General features: G+C 34.9%; 2 protein-coding genes and 1 long non-coding RNA gene across 4 annotated transcripts; all 3 read right to left on the bottom strand.

Moving 5' to 3' along the window:
• Nucleotides 1-694: 694 nt before the first annotated feature.
• LOC138903118 (uncharacterized) lies at nt 695-1,129 on the bottom strand. The gene has a single exon (XM_070191034.1). It carries the CDS (start codon nt 1,127-1,129, stop codon nt 695-697), a length of 435 nt encoding a protein of 144 aa, XP_070047135.1.
• A 5,271-nt stretch (nt 1,130-6,400) lies between these two features.
• LOC104115225 (uncharacterized) lies at nt 6,401-8,318 on the bottom strand. The gene is made up of 2 exons (XR_690560.4): nt 7,764-8,318; nt 6,401-6,674 (listed from the first exon to the last, which is right to left on the bottom strand). It is a non-coding gene; the product is annotated as an uncharacterized lncRNA (long non-coding RNA).
• Nucleotides 8,319-8,968: 650 nt separating this feature from the next.
• LOC104115224 (uncharacterized) lies at nt 8,969-16,314 on the bottom strand. Of its 2 annotated transcripts, XM_009625809.4 has the most exons (14): nt 15,849-16,313; nt 14,085-14,196; nt 12,666-12,778; nt 12,442-12,564; nt 11,392-11,582; nt 11,222-11,297; nt 10,733-10,819; nt 10,568-10,648; nt 10,456-10,488; nt 10,266-10,319; nt 10,148-10,189; nt 9,896-9,974; nt 9,740-9,810; nt 8,969-9,375 (listed from the first exon to the last, which is right to left on the bottom strand). In XM_009625809.4, exons 1-14 carry the CDS (start codon nt 16,017-16,019, stop codon nt 9,286-9,288), a joined length of 1,323 nt encoding a protein of 440 aa, XP_009624104.1. In that variant the 5' UTR covers nt 16,020-16,313; the 3' UTR covers nt 8,969-9,285. The 2 variants fall into 2 exon arrangements, with proteins under 2 accessions (XP_009624104.1, XP_070048079.1); XM_070191978.1 differs by lacking the exons at nt 11,222-11,297; nt 11,392-11,582 and having other exon boundaries at nt 15,849-16,314.
• Between the last annotated feature and the right edge of the window lie 7,450 nt (nt 16,315-23,764).

Raw genomic sequence — 23,764 nt, 5'->3', positions numbered from 1 at the left:
GTTGTTTGTAACATTAGTAGGGTCTTTGCCATTTGCTACCACAATCAACTTTTCCGCGATGAGTCTTTCTATGGCTCTTTTCAGAGTCCAATAGTCATCAGTGTTATGCCCTGGGGCACCTGAATGATCTTCATAGCTAGCATTTGCTTGAAATCCATGTGAATCGGGATGCATATTGTGGGGAGCAACGGGTCTAATCACGCCCATCTACTTTAGCTTCTGGAATAGACTAGGGTATGATTCAGCCAATGGAGTGAATTTTTCCACCGGCCTCTGCTCTCGACCATAATCCTGCCTGGGACGAGCATTGTAGGGTGCCCGAAAATTTTGCTGCTAAGGTCGGGGATCCTTGGAGCTAGTGCCCGTACCTATTGATTGGGAGGCCGAGCATAGGATTGAGCATTTAACATTGTATATTATGGTGGGCCACAGAGTACTGAGTAATTGGTAGGGGATAATAATGTTGAGGATAGCTGGATTGCCCCTGCTGAACTTGCGCATAAGTGTGTGATGCCACCATTACAGATATGGCAGAAAGGCGAGGATGCAGAATGGGTTTTCCTTCCTCAACATGGTCTATAACAACCACTTCAAAAGCCCGATAGACAATGGACTCACACCCTTCCTTTGCCTCAATAGAGGGGATTAACGGGTCTTTATAAATGGACGACTCGTCTTCCCCGTGAACAATAATTTATTTCCTGTCATGTTCGAATTTGAGCATCTGATGCAAGGTCGATGGCACAGCTCGGGCCGTATAGATCCATGGCCTTCCAAGAAGAAAGTTATAAGAAGTTTCCATGTCCACTACTTGGAAAACAATTTCAAAATCAACAATCCCAATCATCATGGTGAGGTTGATCTCCCCAATGGTATCTCTCGTTGATCTATCAAAAGCCCGGATGCGAACATTGCTGGGTCGGATTCTATCTGTATTGATCTTCATGATTTGCAAGGTAGAGAGAGGGCATACATCTATGCTCGAGCCTCCATCAACCATGACTCTCTTTATATAATGCCCCTCATATTTGACAATCAGGCGCAAAGCCCTATTGTGCCCGGCTCCCTCTTCGGGAAGTTCATCATCATTAAAGGAGATTCTGTTCACCTCAAAATATCTGTTGGCCATCTTCCCTAACTAATTCATGGTGGTCTTCTTTGAGACATGTGCCTCGTTCAGGATTTTGATTAGTACATGGGCATGCTCTTCTGAGTGTTTGAGCAGATATAACAAAGAGATTTGGGTAGGAGTCTTTCTCAGCTGGTCAATGATTGAGTAATCATGAACTTTCATCTTTTTCAAAAATTCTTCCGCCTCTTCTTTAGTGACTGATTTCTTTATTGGCAATTGGCCTTCTCTTATTTGCTTGGCCTTTCTCAACTCTTTTGGAGAGTAACACCTCCCCGATCGAGTCAAACCTCCAGTTTTCCCCACTTCTTCTATGATTTCCTTGCCCTTGTAGGTTACTACAGTTTTGTTGTAGTTCCAAGGAATGGTTTTCGTGTTTGTCACACGGGGTTGTATGGCAGGCTTGATTATGATCGGCTATGTTTAACCCTCCGTACCGCCCTGATTCTGCCTTCTGATGGGGTGACCTCCAAGGACATACACCTTTGGGCTTGGAACATAGGAGCGAATTTCCAACCTCGAGATTTTCGGAACAAATAAAGTTGCCTTCCCTGAGCTCTGGGCGCCTTTCACAATCTATGGCAGATCTCGGCTTGGACTTACTTCCAGTCTTGTTCCTTCTTGAATCGTTCCCACTGTAATTTCTACTCGGCCAACCGGCTTGTATTCTTGATCTCGGCCACTCATTCCCACAAAATGAACAATGTTGTGTGTTGGCAGCAGGTTATTTGTAACATTAGGAGGGTCTTCGCCATTTGCTACCACAATTAACTTTTCTGCGATGAGTCTTTCTATGGCTCTTTTCAGAGTCCAACAGTCATCAATGTTGTGCCCTGGGGCACCTGAATGATATTTACATCTAGAATTTGCTTGAAATTCACGTGAATCAGGATGCATATGGTGGGGAGCAATGGGTCCAATCACGCCCCTCTGCTTTAGCTTCTGGAATAGACTAGAGTATGATTCAGCCAATGGAGTGAATTATTTGCTGCTGCGGTCGGGGGATCCTTGGAGATGGTGCCCGTACTTGTTAATTGGGAGGCCGAGCATAGGATTGAGCATTAAACACTGTATACTGTGGTGGGCCACAAAGTACTGAGTAACTAGCGGGGTATAATAATGTTGAGGGTAGCTGGATTGCCCCTGCTGAAATTCTGCATAAGGGTGTGATGCCCTTATTTGAACTTCCCTGGATCCGAAGTCATCATGGACCCTTCATCTCTCTTCTTTCTATTTGCCAAACTTCCTGATCCATTTTGGATAGCTTGGGTGGTGGCTTTGAGAGCAGCTTGACTTACAATTATGTCAGTCTTGAGGCTATTTTTGACCATCTCTCCTATTTCGATTGCTTCCGCAAAAGGTCTACCCATCGCAGACATCATGTTTTGAAAGTAGACAGGTTCTTGAGCCTCCAAAAAAATAGTGATCAACTCGTGGTTATCCATAGGTGGCTGACCTATAGCCGTTTTCTCCCTCCACTTGATTGCATACTCTCTAAAGCTTTCAGTCATTTTTTCTTCATATTGGAAAGGGAATTGCGATCCGGCGCAATATCAATGTTGTATTGAAATTGTTTGACGATGGCCTGGGCCATGTCGTCCCAGATATGCCAGTGAGAGAGATACTGGTCAATGAACCATTCGGAGGCTACCCCCACAAGACTTTCCCAAAATAAGCCATCAGCAATTCTTCTTTTTCCCCCTGTACCCCTCAGTTGGTTGCAGTACATTTTCAAGTGGGGGATAGGGTCACCGTGTCCATCATACTTCTCAAATATTGGGGTCTCTAACCCTGGTGGAAAATGGATGTGAGGGAACATGTATAAATCACTGAATGAAACACTTTTGTGACCACCTAGTCCTTGTATGTTCTTTATATTCTGTTCAAGACTTTTCATTTTCCTGGCCATCTCATCCGGCTCAACCGTCTTGCCAGGCTTTTCATTTTCCACTGATGACTCGTACTGAGGAATCTAATTGTATGGAGCCGAAACCCTGAAAGCCATATTTGGAGAGTATTATTGGCCATCATAAGCATGAGATGGTGGCTCGTTGATTGGCCTCGTCACAGGAGGTGGTGGTGGGATTGTGTATACCGGTGCGCCAGACACGACTAGAGGAGTGTTCCAGACTGGTGCGACTGGAGGTCGCACATTAGAGGTACCAGGAGCAGCATAGAGGCTTTAGTTTGGCACATACCCTGGTAGTAGAATGTGGTCGCTCGTTGCATGGAGCGGTGGTTGAGTAGCCAGGGGTACGGTGGAAGTTTCCTTTGAGGGACCCCGGGGTAGAGGCTGACCAGACACCCAAGCTTGATATACATCGGACAATTGTTATTTCAATTTTCTTATTTCCTCCGACTCCTGTTCAACTGACTGACCCTGGGGGTCGTCACTGACCAACTTGATCTCATCATCGTTAGTCATTACTACTATTCCCTTAGATCTGGTGAAGTAATGGTGTGTTGCTAGTTTCACCACAAACCAACCATCTTAAGCTTACTATATAAGAGACAACAAACGTGTAAGGGTTAAGCATTTTATATATATGAATCACACGTAATATGCCATGCTTCTATCATTGTTACTATTTCTAACATGCTTTTGGAGGCTTCATGCTTCATTCCGGCTTATCAGGTTGCTTCTTATTGACGCTATTATCTTCCTCTCTCCTTTTTTCTTTTCACTCATGCCTCATTTTGATCCCTCATCTTAGAATCATTAAAAAATATTTTGATCGAACCTTTTGTGGGCTGCCTACGTATCATGTTGCCGCATGAATCAGATAATTACGTAGTTCAAGGATGTAAGAAATAAAATAGATAAACTAACTCTTTTTTTTTAATATACAATTAATCCGACAAAATCTCCAAGCAACGAAAATATTTTCATTTTTTTTTGGGAATTGGTGAAATAAAGACTTCTAAAGAAGAATAAAAATATTTTTGGATTTTTATTTTTATTTTTTGAATTTTGGGAGAAAGACATTTTTTTTAAAAAAGGAAGAAAATATTTTGGATTTTTGGATTTTACGTCTCAAAGAAAAACTTCTAAAGAAGGAATTAAAGGAAAATATCTTTTTGGATTTTTAAAAAATTGGGGGGCCGGAACCGATGAAGTTTGCCTACGTATCTCACATCCGGTGAGAATCAGACCCGCATAGTTCGGTGAAATCGAGTATCCTTCTCTTTTGATATTTATAAAAATTAATCTTTACACCTCACGCCAGACTACTACAAAATCTTAGTAAAAAAGAGATTATTTGTACTAAACTAGGAGAATAAGTTTTTTTTATTTTTTTATTTTTTTTTAAAATTTCGCTCAACTAATTTTCTAAAGTCGGTAAAAAATGCAAGCAAGCCTTCCAAATGATGTAACAAGTAGCACATAAGTGAACATGATGGTCTCAAAAAGGATACCTGTCTTATACGGACTCGACCCCTGTGCCGAGTTTCGCTAAGTCAAATGCATGTGATGAAAATAAAGCGAACCTACTAGGGATATCCGGCATGAGATTTGTTCTTTTAGATTTAAATCCTAGTGGAGAAGGTATCTAGACTAGCTTACTCGAGCGGACAACTCGAGCCGAGGAGGGTTAGCGTACCGGTAGCATTGCTTTCCGGCTTAGCTGGTGGTGCTCCCCACCTAAAACATGTGTGACTAGAATCCTTCACTGGGTGACAAGCACCACGGCTATCTCAAAAAACTAGGCTATGCCAAGCAAATGCCCAATTTTAATTTCAAAAAGACTCAGAGAGGGTGCGTGAGAAGACAATTTATATGTTCAATTCAACAATATCAAAGCGGTAAAAAGTAGATAAGTACCACATTAGCCCCAAATAAATCACAGTATATACAAAATTAATAAAGCCAAAAAAAGTCAATGTACAAGCTCGAATTCTTGAATTCCCCATCAGAGTCGCCAGAGCTGTCACACTTCTTTTCTACCCCCCTCCCCCCCCCCCCAAAAAGATATGTGTTATGTTATGGATTGTGGGTTAAAGAGTTTTTCCAATTAAAGTGACTAACTTGAGTAGGGATTATTTTATTTATATAGTCGCTACTTGGAATTAATTTTTTGGTATTTCAAGTCACCTTTTATTTGAATTCCTAGTCAAAGGAAGGTTTGACTCTATTATTAATTAGTCTACGAAAACAAAGTCCGGGTAAGGAATTCTATTGACCGGAAAGAAGGTGTAAGGCATTCCCGAGTCCCGTGGTTCTAGCACGATCGCTTTTTTGACTTAAACTTTGCTTGAATTAATTTTGGACAAATTGTGATTTATATAATTTTTTATATTATACCTATCCGCTTTTATTTCTAGATTATTAGAAAAATTAAAGAAAATTTTGAATAATAAGATGTCGTAACCACACTACGCAAGCGAATGCGTGATCGAGACAAAATTTTTTAATTTTCTCATAACAGCGCTACGCAAGCGAATCCGCAGTTATGAGAAGGATTATAAGTACATTATTACTTTTGAAAAAATTACTACACTTGAAGAAATTAATTAAATATCAACTATCGTGCTACGCAAGCGAATCCGCGATTTTAGCGAAAGGATTTATTAAATTAGAAATTAATTAAAGCTATTGAATTTGGTATGAAATTAATGAATTAATTGAAGGTTAAACAACACGCTACGCAAGCTAGTTCGTGAATGAAAAAGTTAAAGTATACCTATTAGTGCCTAGCATTTAAATTATTTGGTACTTAATTATTTGCGAAAAATTGTCTCAAGTTATTTGTCCAACTATTATGAAAGTGTAGACCAATTTGTGTTACAAGTATTTGAAAAGACGGGTTATCTCACTTTGAGGATAGGCTAATTTATTTGTTTTTATTTTATAAAAAAATAGGCCACCACACGTGCAAATTCTAAAGGCTCCACATAAGTTTTCCTTGAAAGGTCACTTTTTTATTTAAATTAATGGGCACTTTTCTCTTTTCTGCCTTTAGTTATTTCAATAGGCTTTTTCTTATCACTTTCAAAATTCTAATCCAAGCCAATAAGTACTAGTCATCATCCACTATTAAAGAAATCTTTCATCTTAATCAATAGAATTGGCATAAGACATGAAATCGCATATATGATGCCTTTCAATTGAACTTAAAAAAAACAATTACTACCACAATTGTAGCTATTTGGCCTTAAATTAAGGTGACAAATGCAAAAAAAAGTGACCAGTTTTGAAAAATTAACTTCTCAGGTACAAATACAACATAAACCTTTTGACATGAAGTTTGACACAACACAGGTTCACCAATGTCAACAGTCCAATACTCTTCTTTCAATACTAAACATTATTGCCTCACACATTCTTTAAGTGCACTATGATCTAAGTAGTTCAAACTAACATCAAAGAACATGGATACTCAGATCTGCCAACTACAAAATAAACCAAACTACTCGACTACAACAATAAAATGATCACGAGCATGCAGATCTTAGCACTCAAATATTTAGAAACTCCTTTGAATAAAATTGCTCGGAACAAACTAAAAGGCCCATCTTTTCATCATCTTCTATTAAAGAAAAGAACCTGCATTACAAATGTTTGAAAGGTTACCTGAAAAGCAGAAATACAGCAATAACAGCAGCAGAAATTCAGCTACAGAAGCAGTAGGAATAGCAGGGGAAACAATAGCAAATTAACAACTTGAGTGACCCGAGAAAACAGCCCAGAAAAATCGACGAACTAAAGCAGAAAATTCAGCAACTTTTAACAAGGAAAGAACTAAGTAAACTGACTTAAGAACCCCTTTTTTTGGGACAGTTTTTGCTTTCTGAATACTCACTCAACCACTCTCAAATTTCAGCTCACTTTTAGATGTTCAGTTCTTAAGTTGTGTCTTGTTTTTTTTTTTTTTTCCTTTTTCAGTGAGTAAGGATGTGCATTTTATGTGTAAGAGAGTCCCATTTATAAGAGAAGAGCAGCCATTTAAATAGGCAAATAAAGTCAGATTTTTTTGGAAAAATTTTGGTTCACCAAAAGTCTGTCCAAAAGACTGACTTTTTGTGCTAAACATTGTTCAAAATTTGTCCAAAAGTTGAAAGGACAGCCTGAAAATCTGTTGTGTCAGAAGCAAGGAGAAAAATAAAGTCATTTCAGCCACTCTACTAGTAAAAGGTAGGCTACTAGTACACTATTTTATGATAAAATAACCTAAACTTCAGATTTTAACCATCAGCACCAAACTACTTGATTTTGAACCAAATCAAACTCAAACGACTAACAATTAACAAAACAGAAACAAGCCTTTAAATGGAACTAAAACTCAAACTAACTAGATTAAAATAAATTGATTTGTGCAAACTAAACATAGAACAAACAAATGGATTCACAAGCTAATGCTCAAAACAGAACGAGCATCGTTAACATTCAGACGATGAAATTCAACAACTAAGCAAACGATTAAACTGATACACTAAATATTATGTTTAATTAATAATAGTCTAACAAACAACTAAACTAAATAGAGATAACTAATTAAATAAATCTAACTTGAAACTCTAGTTAACAACAAACCCAAAACAGAAAAATTAAAATCAGGAACTAAAATTAAAATCAAGAACTAACCTATTACTACTAAAGAAAATCAGAAATTAAGTAAAGAGATGACGATTATACCTAACGAGCGTGCTTGAAGCTGTTCAAGCCATGAGAAGATGTCGGAGATACCAAGAAGTGGTTGCACGACCATGGAACGCTAATTTCATTTCGGTAGACAACAAATTCAATAAACTTGGTGTCATACCAAAAGGAAATGAGTGTTCTTGGATCGAAATTAGGCTAAAACAGAGGAGGAGTGCGACAGTAGTGGCGGGTCAGCAGTGAGGGTGGATGGCCGGCGGCGACGGGAATTTTGGGGGTGAAATAGGTAGGAAAAGATAGGTCTCGCGGAGCTCTATCCATTCATGTATGTGTTGTAGGGTGGTGTTGGCCGGAGCTTCAAGAATTTGGACCAAAAAGTGACGGCTAAAGTTTTCTAGATCTAAAATTCAAAGAGTTTGAGGGGGTTTTGAAGGAATTGATTTGGAGATATGGGAAGAGGAGGTTGTGGAGATTACATGGTGTGAATTTGGAGGTGTTTGGAGGTGGTCCGCCACCGGTAGGTGATTTTTGGCGGTGGCGGAGAGAAGAGAGAGAAGAGAGAGAGAGAGAAGAGGGAGGAAGAAGAAAGGAATTACGGGGGAAATGGGGGCATAAGTTCAGCATTTCTAAATCTTAAATACCTAGTTGGAAGATTGATTGTAGATCATTGGATGAGGGAGAGATGAATGGATGAGATTTAACATTGATTCACTTAATCAAAGACGTACTTTCATGATGAAACTACGCCGTTTTGGACCAAGTCTTGGCCAGCCATTTTGGATTGGGTATGGCCGAATTGGGCTCAAACTTTGGGCTAATTTTGGCTCAATTTTAATTAAAATACACTAGCCCAATCCCTTTTCCATCTAATGAAAATATAGTCTTATTTAGTCCTAAAGAAAATGTACAAGTAGAAAGAAAATCTTTTTGGTATATATAATTTAAAGATGCAAACTAAATATATAAATAAAAGGTAAAAAATATTTTTAGTACTTTTTAATTAAGGAATTCACATAAAAATGCGTAAATAAATTCAAAGAAAAACAAAAAAATAGCTAAAATCATCCAAAAGTTATTATTATTATTATTATTACTATTTTTTTTTTGGAAGAGCGTGCAAAAATCAGGTATTCATAACCACATTTTTCTGTATATTGCTCTGCACGCGCTGTGGCTGTTAAACTGACCATAGAAGTTATAGTGTTTGCAGGCACTTCTACAAATAAATAACAGCAGGGGAATTGAATTAAAAAGAAAGGAAATCTTCCTAGTATATGTTCATTATCATACATATGTACATATTTTAATTTCCTCTGAGCAATCATTTACGGAGTCATCTAAGATGGAAAATAACACTATTGACAAACAACACTTCTCTATAGTCTATAGTTACAAGCAGAAGCCAAAGCTAATGATATTGAGATTGACAACACATTTGCTACATGTAGAATTTCAGGCTGCCTCTAGTATGCCATAATACACTGTCGATGAAGTTGAATAGATTGAACTATAAAGAAATGGCCTTACGGTTTAGAGCCATTACACTCCAATTGCAAGACTACGGTTCTGCTGAATCTGAATTGCTTAGACTGCAATTGGTTATCGGATGAGGTGATCTTATCATGAAGCTCTCAACGAAAGCTAGCAACTGCATAAGCATCGATCATGTTATATTTGAAATCCTTCAGGACCAACATTTCATGAGCTCCAATACACGAATGTTTATCCAGCATGCTCGAGATAGTATATACACACAAGAAATGAGAAATGGAGCTCAAAATGACACTAATTGAAATGAAAACTTTCACACTTTTAGGCCTCAGCAATGCATATTCACTAACAATAGACTGAGATCTTTAAATGGGAATAATCAAACTTTTCACCAAGGAGCCTTAGAATTTCATGTTGTTTAGCTTTAATCATTTTTATACATGCATTTCCTGTTCTCTACTGATAAGAGGAGGCAATAGGAAAGGAAATTGAAGATACCATTCAGAAACCAAAATACTTACTAAAGCAAAGGCAGCACAGGCTAGACCAAATCCTGGGAAATGAAAGGGTGCACGTTCTGATAGAAATAAAGCTGGAAACAATTGCCACCTTGATCAGATTAAATTGACTTATACCGATGACACGGGGGGTGAAAAAGATAATCCCATTTTAGCTACCTGTTAAAGGACTAAAAATAAATGGGGAAACTACGCTTGCAAAGGAACATATTCCTGTGATGCATCCTTGAACCTTTCCCTGAAAGCAGGAAATAAAGATCAACTTGGGGCTCAGAGCTACATAAGCAGAAGTGTTTACAGTACAAGAAACTCCAGGTGAGGAAAAGAAAAGAGAGTTTAACAAATGATCAATTATGTTAGTGACATGTAAAGGGAAAATATGAGAATAATTATTGATAACAATTAACAAACCTGCTCATTTGGCCCAACTTGCTTGGAGGCCATGCTCTTCAACTGCAACCAAGGTAACTTCTAGTGATTTTTAACTTTAAGCTAACGAAAAGCAGATGATTGTATAAATGAGACTTACACATGGCATTGCAAAAATAGACATAATAGAGATCAAAGCGCTAGCGTAAGGGACCTGCATGTTTTTGACTAATCAATAAACCTCATTCATTTGGTAAAGTACATACGTCATATCTTGAAGAAAATACAGCTAATAGATCAAGAAAAGGACTAAAAGATATGAACTGGACTAGTAAGGAGGCAGAAATTACCCATGAGGACCAAGCAATGCTATAAAGTAGCATCTGCAATTGAATTTGAGTCAATGTCTCAGTTCAATAAAATCTCTAAAATGCTTTGAATTGGATAGAGTTAGTTATGTACATGAACACAACTGAAAAAGAGCCCAACAGAGAGCAGCTTCTCCTCACCAAGAGCAGGAACTAATGTGGGCATGAGCAGTAGCTGCAAAAGTTGAAAAAGATTGAAGAGGTAAGAAGCTGAAAAGTATGTTAACATTAATCAAAAAGGTAATCCAAAAACAACCACCTGTGATATGGATCCTGCAATCCCAGAAATTATCAGCAAATCAGCAAATTGGTCTTTGTTGAAGTGAAACTGAGCCTTCAAGAAATACTGCTTACAGTTTCAAGAAAACCAAATTGTCTTAAAAAATACACTTTGTATATTTGTAGGCATTACCAAACGATGGGGTTTTCCACACTTATGGAGTTAATTTTCATGTATAGTTACTGAATTTTATTCATTATAACAGTAAAGTCATAATAAAACTATCTTTGTCACATTAAAGTAGTTGAACTTTACACACTACAACGGTAAATTTACTAAACTAGGGTATAAAGTTATTATTTGAATGTGACGATCGAGAAACAGTTTTATACTTTACTTTTATAGTGGATAAAGTTCAATTATTGCAATGTTACAAGAAGCAGCTCTATGACTTTACTGTTATAGTGAATAAGGTTCAATGAGTATATTTAAATTTAATCCACACTTGTGGAGGGTAGTGAAACTTACAAGAAGAGAGGACTCAAGGCCAACTTGTGCAACATAAACAAAGAATGAAACAATAGCTGCATGTAAGAGTGTTGAGCTGCAAGTTTCTAATTAACCATAATTAATAGGAGAGCCAAAGTAAATATTCTTCTAAATCATGGTAGAAAAATTGAGTGAATTTCCAATCTGACCTATTTCTTAACAAACAGATTACATCGTTGAAAGAAGGCAATGTCTTCAATAATTGGATGTTTTTCTTTGGAGCTTTTTGCAAAAGACAAATTGTATCTGTTCCTTTAGCAGAAATATGGTCCTTTATCAAAGGTTCTGGGAGAAACATCCTTGTGTATACCAGAGCTATCACTGCCACTGTTGCAGCAACCTATAAGTAACAATAGTTTCATTTTACCTAAATTAAACAAGATACTTGTGTTTGACTGTAAACAGCTTATAAGATGTTAATTTGACTTATATGCATTGTATTAGTAAAAGTTTACTGGTGAAAATATTGTTTGGATCGAAATAATCATATGTTATGCGGAAGCTAGTAAAGTAAACCTTGAACGACGATAAATCAGACAATAAAAGAGAAATATACCAAAAGAGTCACAAACATTTAATGTGGTTCGATCAATTGACTTACATCCATAGTGTAGATGAGCAATCCACTATATAAAAGAGAGTACAAGAGAACAATCTCACAAAGAGGTACACACAAGTGATAAGATAACACTTGTCTCACAAATTCTCCCCCTAAATAAAGACTCTTAAACCCCTTAAGGACTACATTATAGATGTTAATGAATGAATTTATAGAAGTCAAAATATTTTTCTCTAAGAAAAAGGACTAAACAAATATGGACGAATGTATTTTCTTTTTCGTAAAAGGCAAAATCAATTGTGGTAAATATATTATCTTTCCTTCGAGAGATAGGAAAACCAAATATGATAAGAAAATCAGGACAAACACCTAACGTCACATCAAAAATTAAAACTTGTGTAGTTGGATGAATTTGAAATCTCGAAAAATGTAGACAATAATATTAGTATGTGTTTAACTTGTATACATGACAAGTGGGATTGATAACGTGAAACTAAGACAGTAACTTTTTCCACTGATGGATAAAATTTTCATTTTAACACCAGAAGTGAATATAAGTTAAATCGTACTAATATACTACTATTAATGAAATAGTGTCTTACGTCCTTAAGACGTCTCAAATAAAATGAGTGTCACGTACCTGGAAAGTGGAAGCAGTGGAGAGGAAGCGAGTAGAGAGGTTTCCACAGACAAAAGCAGAGGAAGCAATCCCAGAGAGGACTCCAAAGACAGAGGCACGGCGGCTCTTTGGAACTACATCAGCCTGATATCCCAAAAAAAGAAAACCATTTTGCAAATTAGGTGAATTACTCAAATACTCACACAATTTTCAAGATTTCAGTGGAAATTTGAAGGTAGTTTTACCACATAGGCAAGAGCGAGGCAGTGTACATTTCCTTCGCAAACCATAGCAACGAGAGTTCTTAGGACGTAGTAAGCATAGAAGAAGTATTTTGTCCTGCTGTATGCCAATATCACTAGGGACAAAATTTCGTCAAGACATGATCAATTTTATGTTTCAAAACATAATGGTAAATTCTCACTTCGATTTCATCGCCAACAACAATTGAGGGTAATAATTTCCATTTTATTACTCCATATATCTCATTTTGTGTCTTAATTTGATTGTACAGGTAGTTTAAAGAAAAACATTTGAATCTTGTGCTATTAAATTAGAGTTGTGTATAACATACTAAAAATTACACACTGAATATTGTGATCTTCTCTAAGTATGGGTAACTTTGAACTTATAACTTGGTTTTATAGGTACCCTTTCCTATAGTAAGATCATTTTTCTTGCAACAATAAGGGATAGTAATGTATTATTACACTATTACTGTAACTATTCTCCAAATATAATATGGTTAATTACTTTATACTTATCACTAAAATGCATAAATATAATATGGTTAATTACTTTATACTTATCACTAAAATGCATAGTAGTACTTAGTTGTTCTTTTATTATTGCCACTAATATTTATCCTTCTCAAGCAAACAAAACACTCAAGAGAGAGAGAGGGGACAACCAAACTAACAAAAGAGAAATTTCCTCCTTCTGTTTCCATAAGTGAGTAAAGACAAAAAATAAAGAAAGTGAAAGAAACTTCGTAAGAAGCAGTGGAGTGGAGGAAAAGAGAAAGGGACGTTAGTCCCCTCGTCTTTTAGTGCTCTTATTTACTGACGGACAAATTAGGTAGTTGGTTTCACCAGAAAGACGAAAAAATTAACCAACTCGACAGTACAAAGGTGAATTTGCTTTGCATGCTTTAATACTACTTATAATTAATACTCTTTCTTTTTAAAAAATGCTACAGCTAATAACGTTAGCTTTTTCATTTCTTCATTCTTAGGGTCTTTAACTGTTCATTTTGTTCTCCTTTATGGCTATCTGGTTCTTATTTGTTCATTTTTATATTTAAAGTGGTAATAAGGTAGGTCTAAAGATTGATTTGATTTTTTTTTTAAAGGAGCCGGTGTGATAGGTCTGAATTAAATATCTTGTTGTTTGCATGATTGGCCTTATGCTTCTCTAAACATATTATGATCGTATGTGATGTTTTTCTCTAGCATACTGACTTATCAGCTAAAATTCTAGTAAAATTTATCTACATTAATATGTTGCTCCTATGTAAATTGAATTAAGATTTTTGAATTATTCATCTAGTAAAATACAATAATAATAGAGAGTCTTTTAAAATGACCATATCAATGATGGATATTAAATGCAAAGAGATTATTGAGTAAATTAAGAGGAAGATGGAAGGAAGAGTAACTAAGTACCTAGAGGAAATATGGAAAGGGTCAAAGGAACCATCAGCATGACTTTTCTCCCATACGTGTCCGACAGATTCCCCAACACTGGCATTATAATCAGTGATCCCAATCCTATTATCTGCACATGACCAAAAAAAAGGAAAATTGTCATGACTAATTTGTTATAATGAGCAAATACACCGATAATATAAATATTCTTTGTATTGTGAGTCCATACAACTTAAATTTTATCCAAAATGTTCGATTCCGGGATAGAGGAGGAGCAAGAAGTTCGGCTATGGTTCGGTCAAACTTTTTGTTAAAATAATGTATTTGAAGTCGTCGTTCTAAAATTCAGAACTCATAAAATTAAAATTCTACTCTGCTTAGGTTTCGGGAGACATTGTAGTTGAGGGGAAAGACATGTTTCTGTAACCAACCCTTGGTAACAAATCATATGTACGTAATTCACTATCTACCTCTGTTTCAAGATTTTATTTGAAGATCAATCCATGTAAGTTCTTATTCTCCTCCTTGAGAGAAGAAGAGTTAAAGTTGCATACTCAGTAGTACTTTCTAATAAAGGGAATTTTCTTAGGAATCAGCGGAAATTTCCAAAGTAAAGACAGATAAAAGTGGTTGAGTAATGTACTATGCGTCATCATATCATAGGAGTAGTGATTTTCTTTATTTGGCAATCTAGGACGGGTATGCACTTGTTTTCATTTCTTTTCTTTCCTTTTTCGTTATATGCTCCAATCAAAGAACATTAATGGAGTATTTTAGATTTTCACAAAAAAAAAAAAAAAAAAATCTCACTCAATGAAATTTTTCATGCCCAATTCATTGATTCTCAAAGGGGCAAATGATGCAACAAGGAAAATTACACATTGATGTATTAAAACTGAGAATACCTATCAATTATGTTTCACTCTTAATAGAACTAGTCATATGTCATAACAACTACGGAAACACTTGAGCCACTTTAGGCATACACGTATGCAAAAATAATGTGGGGATTCTTGTTGATGGCTAGATAAGGCACATGGGTAATTAAAAGATTGTAAAAAAGACTAATTTTGATAGAGTTCAGGTGTCCACTTGAAATCTAGCTAAGAGGGCGGCATATTAACAAGTAGAGGTGTCAATTAAGCTATTCGGCCTTATTACTTTAAGTATTCTTCTATTTTTGGGTTCCCTTCTAAACAAGTCCAACTCTCCGTTGGAGGTGAGTTAAGACTTAAGACTCACGATCAAACTCCATTACAAACCAATTAGCTTAGAACGAAAGCAAATAATTTCGTTGAGAATAGTGACGTTAGTGGCTCCGAAATAGCACATTATATATATTCCCTTATTTCAATTTGTTTGAACCTATTTTCTTTTTAATTTGTGCCAAAAAATTGATCTCTTTCCATATTTGAAAGCAATTTACATTTATGCAATGATTTATAACCACACAAAATATATGTGCCTCATTTTACAACACAAGTTCAAAAGTCTTTCTCTTTTTTCTTAAACTTGGTATCCAATTCAAAAGTCACTTCTAAGAATTTCAGCTAAGAAATGAAAAAGACAACTTAAACACACGACAAAGGAAAAGTAATGAAGACAACAATAGAAGCAAATTTAAAATGTAGAGTCAATGAGTATGACCTTATAATTATAGTTCTAACAGAAAGTGAACAGTTCGGTTGAACTCACTAAATCCGTCACAGATTCGTCTCTAATTCTGAGTCATGCATGGAAATGAAAAGGCAAAGGAGAAGGGATTAGGGGAATAATAATTACCGCATGTTGAAATCCAGTGAGATATATAGCGAGGGAGCATTCATCTTTTCCAGGACAAATGGCAGACATGGTTATATCAGTAATGGCAGGAATCACCATGAATGCAGAGAAGCAGTGAAGAAACACTGTTATGAATATGTGGCTCAGCCCACTACTAGACAACTTCTCCATAGCAGAGACAGAGTTTAAACAAGTAGAATTAATATTATAGAGTAAAAGAAGAGAACCCCCAAGTGTTAAAAATAGATATACATCAAAAACGTTTCTTTTTCTTTGTCTTCTCGGAATATTGTTTTAGCTTTTGAGTGATCTTTTTCTTGTCTGAATGCCAAGTTAGTTAGCTTCGCTCTTGGGGAAAGCGAGTAAAAACAGGAAAAGGAAATTAAAGGAAAGGTGTTTGCTAATGAGACAGGGATGAGGAGGGAGGTTTAGAGGCCCTTTTAACACATGGGCAGATTTAGTGTATGCACAACAAGTATATATGCAGGCATGCATGTACTATTTTGACTCCACATATATACAAAACTTATGTTGTTCAAACTCTCTAAAATAATGTCATATTATTAGTGTCGGATCCTTCAAGAAATGCTCTATTTTGGAGGATTTATTGTAATTCTTTTGAAAAATTCGAGCAACATAATATAAAACTGATCAATCTTAAAAAATATTTATAGGGATAATAACACTTTTGGTCTCTCGATTATTAGTAAATTTTGATTTTAGTCCTTGTATTATTAGACTAAGCATATTTCACATCCAATTAGTTGAAATGTGTATTTTTGTTCCCTCTCCTATTGTGAATCTTCAAAATTTACCGAATTATTAATTGTTTCGTTATTTAATTATGAATATATCATATTAATTTTGTGTTTTTACTCCATATTGGAAAGTAATATAGTCCAAAAAAATAGTCTAAATAGAGCATATTCCTTACTTAAACGGATTAAAAATTACATATTTTAATTAATTAAAGATTAAAGGTGCTTAATCATACTATATCACAAGGACGAGAATTAAAATTTATCAATAACTTAGGACAATGATTACCCCATATTTATATATATAGATTGTTTGTAAAGTAATGAATGATACTTTACATCATGGTTTCTTCTTCTCAACTCATAATTTTTAGCGTAAACTTGAATTTATCTATGTAAAATTTATAGAAATTGCTGAAAATATTGAACTATAAACCCATAACTAATTGAAACCACAATTCTGAACCCATAAAAGTAAAATTTTGAATTCACATATGCTCTATATTCACTAATTTAATAATGAATAAGTGAAAATTAATACGTTGTTGAAGGATCGATGCGTAGGTTGGAAGTTCAAGCAAAGCAATCAAAACATAAAACTCACCTCAGCACTCGCCGTACACCTCTTCTTCTTACGCTTTGAGGCGTACAAGTTTGAATAAGCCACTCCACACACTTTGCTCTCCCACTACTCGGGACCCTCTCTTCTCTCACTCGATATTCAATGAAAGGAGCTTTTGGCAAAGGCGGTGTCAAAAATTTTGAGTTTATGAGTTTTGAATTTTAAAAAAAATATTTTACTGAATTCTGAATAAATTATTTATGCATATTTTGTGAATTTTTAAATATAAATATAGAGTCTAGATCAAGCTACTATGTTCTACTGAACTCGCAAGCAAAATTGTAGCCCTGCCCCTAGGTTTTGGTTGAGATGGTTGTAGTAATTGTATAGCAAATGTCCAGAGTAGCTAATCTCTTTACACTTACCTACCCCGTTATATGTTATTGTCTTTAAATAACTCGATAGTATAAAAATTACTTCATACAAACTATTCGCCATTTTCATTACTAGTAACTTCCAGTTGATATGCACAAGGGCGGATACATCATACAGTTTGCCGAAATTTTTATTAAATATGTATATATTGATATAGTATACAAAATGAAAATATTGGATATATACTTATATGACACCGCACTTGTTATTGTAGTGATTTATTCCTTCATTCATTTTCTAAATTATTGACACCGCTTGTCAAAAATTCTGCGTACGCCACTGAAGATGCATGGTTCTAGTAAATACGCTCTTCCCTCGTGCCTATTGCTAGTATATTTTTTAATCTTCAATGGAATTGATCCTTCTAAAAATGTGGTAGAGTTGATGCTTCAATAAAAGTAAAATAAAAGAAAGGCGAGAATACGTAGCCCAAATCTTATCGCATCCGATTAAAAGATTAATTTTAGTCTTTAAAGGAAAATCTAAAGAAAAACTTTCATTGCAGATGGCATTTAGCATAACATGATGTGTAGCAATTAGATGGGCACGATGTTAAAGTAACACCTTAATTTGTATATACCATTTTTTTTTCTTTTTGATAAAGCATGAGCTGATGAATTGGTCGCTATTGGGATTGATTGAAGAAAGAAAAGAAGAAAAGTAACAGCAAAAGAAGCTAGGATCCGTTCGATATTCGAAAGAAAGAATTTTGGGCTTTTAAGACATTAGGTCAGTCGACCAAATATTCTTACAGCCGCTAACTAAATATACGAAAGAATATATTACATTATGTATAATGTATTATACATCAATATATAAAAATATATATATTCATCGGCTTTTATTTTGGAGAACGACTAAACTGTATAGATTTTCAAAAACCTTTTGAGAAAACTATCCTCTATAGCCCCTTAAAATTTTAATAGCCCATGATTTTTTCTTTTTTCCATAGACCCGAAATGCCCCTCCGGCACAAACATATACATCTAATAACCCATAAATAATCCATAATATACTGACCCACCCCACGCCTTTTAACTCGCGTTTGTTTTCCTATTGCACTCGGTTCTCTCGAAACACCAATTTCTTCTCAAAAACACAGCTTCTCCATTTTTACTCTTGCTCTCAATGTAAGTCAAAATTTCAGTAGGTTTTCGAATTTTTGTTCATAGTCAAGTCTACAATGAAGGAAAAAGAAGTCTTTGAAGAAAACTATAAAGTTGAGGGCATCTCAAAATTCTATGAAATTAGCTGGTAAATTAGTAAAATATAACCCTAGTTTCAGTAGGAATGATGATGACGATTTTGAAGATTTACCAGAATTTGGGTGCGATTTGGGGCATGCAACCCCTAAATCTGTTGAAGCAATAAAAAATACCCCTATTAAAGGATGCAAAGTACCCCTGGTGATAGAAGGACTCGTTCACATAGCGGGACTCCCAATGATAGAGTAACGAGGTCACAAACTGCTCAGCGTGTAGTTGTTAAAAAAGGCACAAGTTGAAAAAGAAAGAATAAAATGGTGGGAAAGGATGTTGTGAAGGATAAGGGTAAATGGTCTAAAAGGAAGGCTAAAAGGGATGGGAATGATGTTCCATCAAAAGAGAGAAAAGTTTACGTTGATAAAAAATATTCTAGCTCATCTGATTTGAAGTTATTTTCTAATGATATAACTCTGACTTGTGTGCGCTTAGTTTATTTTAGTATGTAGAAAATTTATCCAATATAGCAGTTATGTTCCAAATTTGTATATAAAATATATCATTCTTTTTTTTTATATTGTATATAATTTGTATCAAGTCAATAAGTAATATGCAATTTGTATATAAAGTGTATCATCTATCCACATAGTGTATACGTAATGTTTAAAGTACATATTTGTGATTGTTATTAAGCTTATATATATATATATATATATATATATATATATATATATATATATATATATATATATATATATATATATATATTTATTTATTTATTTATTTTAATTGTATGCAACTTTGGGATTACTATGTTCCTTTAGGTGATCATTATAGTACTCGTATCAGTGTGCATACAAACTGCAGTATAGTGAAATATTTGAAAGATACTTTGGATGATCAGCAGATTGAGATGTTTAGAAGAACATGTTTTGGTTATTTTGTGGACTTGCCCGAATTTTTTATACTAAACCAACTTATCCATTCACTATAGCTTAGGGAAATGGTGTGACCTAAAGATGATGTGTTATGGATTAAAGTGAATAGCACCAAGTTGCTCTTTGGACTTGCAGAGTTTTATATTATCACAGGTTTAAAGTGTAATGGTGATCCCAATAAGGATTATGAATCTGTCCAGTCGAGTCGGTTGATGGAATTATACTTTCCAAGCATATCAAAATTGCCTAAGAAATTGTTAACTGACTATTTCTTTAAAAAAATGTGAAAATCTGATGAGGACACATTAAAGATTGCAGTATTATATTTCATTCACAGTTTTCTATTTTTTATTACGAATGATGATTTCATAACAAAGAATGATTTTCTGTTGGTTGAATCTGGTGATTTTGAAGACTTTCCCTTGGGGAAAAGTGATTTTCAATGCTACGTTGGAGTCAATGAAAGATAACGTTCGTAGTAGGAGAGAGATGTACCAATATGGTAGTTGGCCTTTGGCATTCCAGTGTTGGTTTTATGAATGCTTCCCCTATACTCGCAAAAATCCCGCTTACCGGATTGGAGATCTTGTGCCACGCATAGTAAACTGGACTGTAAAGAAGAAGGTGACCTTCAAGAGGTTGAAGAAAGAATTTTTTCTTTTAAGTCGGGAGCAGGTAAAAAATATTTTTGTTTAGTTTACAACATTTGTAGAAATACATATGAATTTACTTCTCATACATAAAGTATACATTTCTGATACATAAATTATATATTTCTGATACATATTTTATACTTTTAATATACATAATATCAATTAACTGTATGATGTGTAGTTTCTATAAGTAATATATTAGTTGTCTTTTATTATTTTAAAATTTCATGATTGCTAAATTTATTTTTGGCGAAATACATTAATAGCCCCTTTAAGTTGTCCTTAACGATCAGACAAACACTTCAACTGAGCCATTTTTTATTTTAACACTTCAAGTGGATATTAAGTAGGTCAAGCAAACACCCAAGTACAGCAGGCCATATGCGTGAGTTGCACTTTCTGATGACATGTCAAATGGACCAATCAATAAATGACACGTATAATTTTGCCATATGAATTTGACACATGTAATTAACAAAAAAAGTACATTTACAAAAGAAAAGAAACCTTATTTTCCGAAATCAGTGCCCCCCCCCCCCCCCCGGTCTCCTTTATCTTCTTCCGCCCGTCCCCTCTACTCAAATCCACCAGGTTGTCCCAGAATAATGCATTCAGCTAAAAAATAATAGACCAAAACCAACAAATTGAGAATTAAGATCTGTCAAATTGAAGTGATCTAAATGTTTTAACATTAATTTAAGAAGCAGCCAGCAAGTGGGTTTCTTCTAAATAACTAATCGTAGAATTCTTCTTGAAGTTCCTAAGAATTCGAAGGAAGTTGGCCAGGTTCTTTAAGTTACCAGTTGAAGAAAAAAAATCAAATATTATAAGAAAAATACTGGACCTGATGAATCTATGCTATTGTTTTGAAACGGGTTCTCTGTCTAATGTCCTGAAATTGAAAAATTCCTTCCAATTGAAAGAAAGGTCACCAAAAATGGAGGGGTATAGCAGAAGGAACATGGAGAAGATGAAGTGAAAATTAGGGTTCATATTTGGGCTTAAATTAGAGATTTGTTAAGGTATATTGTATTACTGTTTATTAAAGTTTGGAATGCATAGGCAACGTGCGTCTCGGTGAGTGTATTACACGCAAGATATGCTGACTAGGTCGAGTATTTGCTTGACCTACTTAATAGCCACTTGAAGTGTTAAAATAAAAAATGACTCAGTTGAAGTGTTTGTCTGATCGTTGAGGACAACTTAAATGGGTCGTTAATGTATTTCACATTTTTTTTATTTGTAGTTGGTGTTTGATAACATTGCCCCAACAAATGTTGAACAAACAAGGCTTGAATTGCATGATTTTGTCCCGGTGTATGATGATAAAAATGAGATATATATCGAATCTGGAGTCATGGCTGAAGTTAATCCAATAGATGATGTTGATGATTTCAACACTCGACCTAAAAAAATATGCTAAGAAGCACCCCAAAAATAAGCTGGAATCACAAACTATAAGCAATGAGAATCCGGATCCAGAACTTAGTAACTTGAGTTCAAGCGAGAATGAGCTGAAACTTCTGAGAAGTGAAATCAACAAGGTACAGTTCTGACAACTTAATTGATATTCGGTTTCACTTTTTCTTTTAAAGGAACGACAAGGTTTCGTCTTTGGAGGAGTTAATGATTTCCTCATTTGAAAAGGTTTTTAAAGCTCTAGGTGAACGCGATAGTTCAAAGATATTCTCATGACTATGCTTATTTGTTATTTTTACCTGTTATTATAATTTTTATAACTTTTTGTATATATTTTCCTGAACATGGTGATAAAAAAGATGAAGACCATCATGATAGTCATGGACATCATGATACTGGTGATATTCATAGTGATTATTTTGGCGATAAGAAAATTGCAGAGAATAATTTTGGTAGTAAGGAAGTTATAGAGAAAAATATTGGCAGTGAGGAAGTTGTAAAAAAAAATATTGGTACTGAGGTAAGTCTAGACCAAATTGTTGATGTTATGGAGGGTGTGGTGAAGGATTCTATAGAAGCTGATAAAAGTAGTGAAGGAGTTGGTGATGACGAAGCCTGGATTGAGGATGCCGATCCTGAAATCATTGCAATCACCCAGAAGTTTTGTGACAAAAATGATGTAGATGGTGATAGTGTAGTTAATATTGCAGAAGTTAAGAAAAATACTGCTAATATGGGGGGTTTTGGTGGAGGATTCTGTATAAGTTATTGGTAAAAATAGTTATGAGGAAGTTGGTGAGGACAATGGCCGGACTAGTGATGCTGAAGCTCAAACAACTGCAATCACCCAAAAGTATTTCGATCAAAATATTGTACATCGTGATTATTTAGGAGTGGAGAAAAATGTTGCTACTATGCATGCAGGAAGATCGTATAATTTTTGATGATCATGACACACCTGAAATGATCCCCAGAGAAATGAAACCAGCAGGGGTCATGAAGTCACCATTCAGGAACACATTTGACTCTGGTCGTACCATCTAAGTTGCTCAAAATAAGCCAACTAAGTCAAAAAAGCCTATCTTGACAAATAAGCCAAATAAGTCCATCTTCACTATAAAGTATCTTTTTCAAAAAAATATTGACAATCCTGTTGATTTCAGAATATTGTGTAAGCGGAACACTTTTATCAATAGAGGCTTAAGGACTAATGCACCGTAAGTTTTATGTTTCAATTTTTTTTTTCCTTGTTTATTTTTCATGTTTAGTGTTATGAACCATATCATTTTATCGTGATTCGGCAGGGACAGTGTTTATACAGAGATTAGCAATAAGCTAAATAAAATCTTTGAATTTGGAGTTGATGATATTGGAGAAAAAAATAGTTCTTCACATTTGCATATCCCGACCTGCCCCTGTGTGATTCAGTAAGTCAACACTATAATGGTTCTTTATATTTTCAGCATATTGATGTTAATCTTTTAGCATAAATGCCATTTCTTTTCTTTTATCCATGTTGTAATTACATATAGATTCTATCTGTAATAAAATGATAAATGGGACTCAGTAACCCTTGGATAGTAGGCAGAAGAAAGGACTAGAACAATAATGGCAATAGAAAATATAGTATCAACTTGGAAGAGTATCTTTTATGTATATTTGCAGTATCTTCTGTAAAATGTATAATCGGTTTATACATAAAATATACGTTTTAGTTTTCTCATAATGTAATTTTCTGACTATGTGTGTTTATTCTTTATATTTCAGCATATTGATGTTATTTTTTACTATTTGAGAAAGAAAGAAAAGTACGGTGTTGATGTTCCAGTAAGATTCACAACTACCGACTATTAGTTTAACTACTTGATTTCGAATTTGTACAAGGAGTTTTTAGAGAAAAACAAAGACATAAATTTGATTACTGAAACATATCCAATTGCTGAGTATAT

Source organism: Nicotiana tomentosiformis, chromosome 12, assembly GCF_000390325.3.
Source record: "Nicotiana tomentosiformis chromosome 12, ASM39032v3, whole genome shotgun sequence".
NCBI lineage: Eukaryota > Viridiplantae > Streptophyta > Magnoliopsida > Solanales > Solanaceae > Nicotiana > Nicotiana tomentosiformis.
Note: the sequence above shows the minus strand (reverse complement) of the source record. Positions and strands in the feature narration are given on the sequence as shown.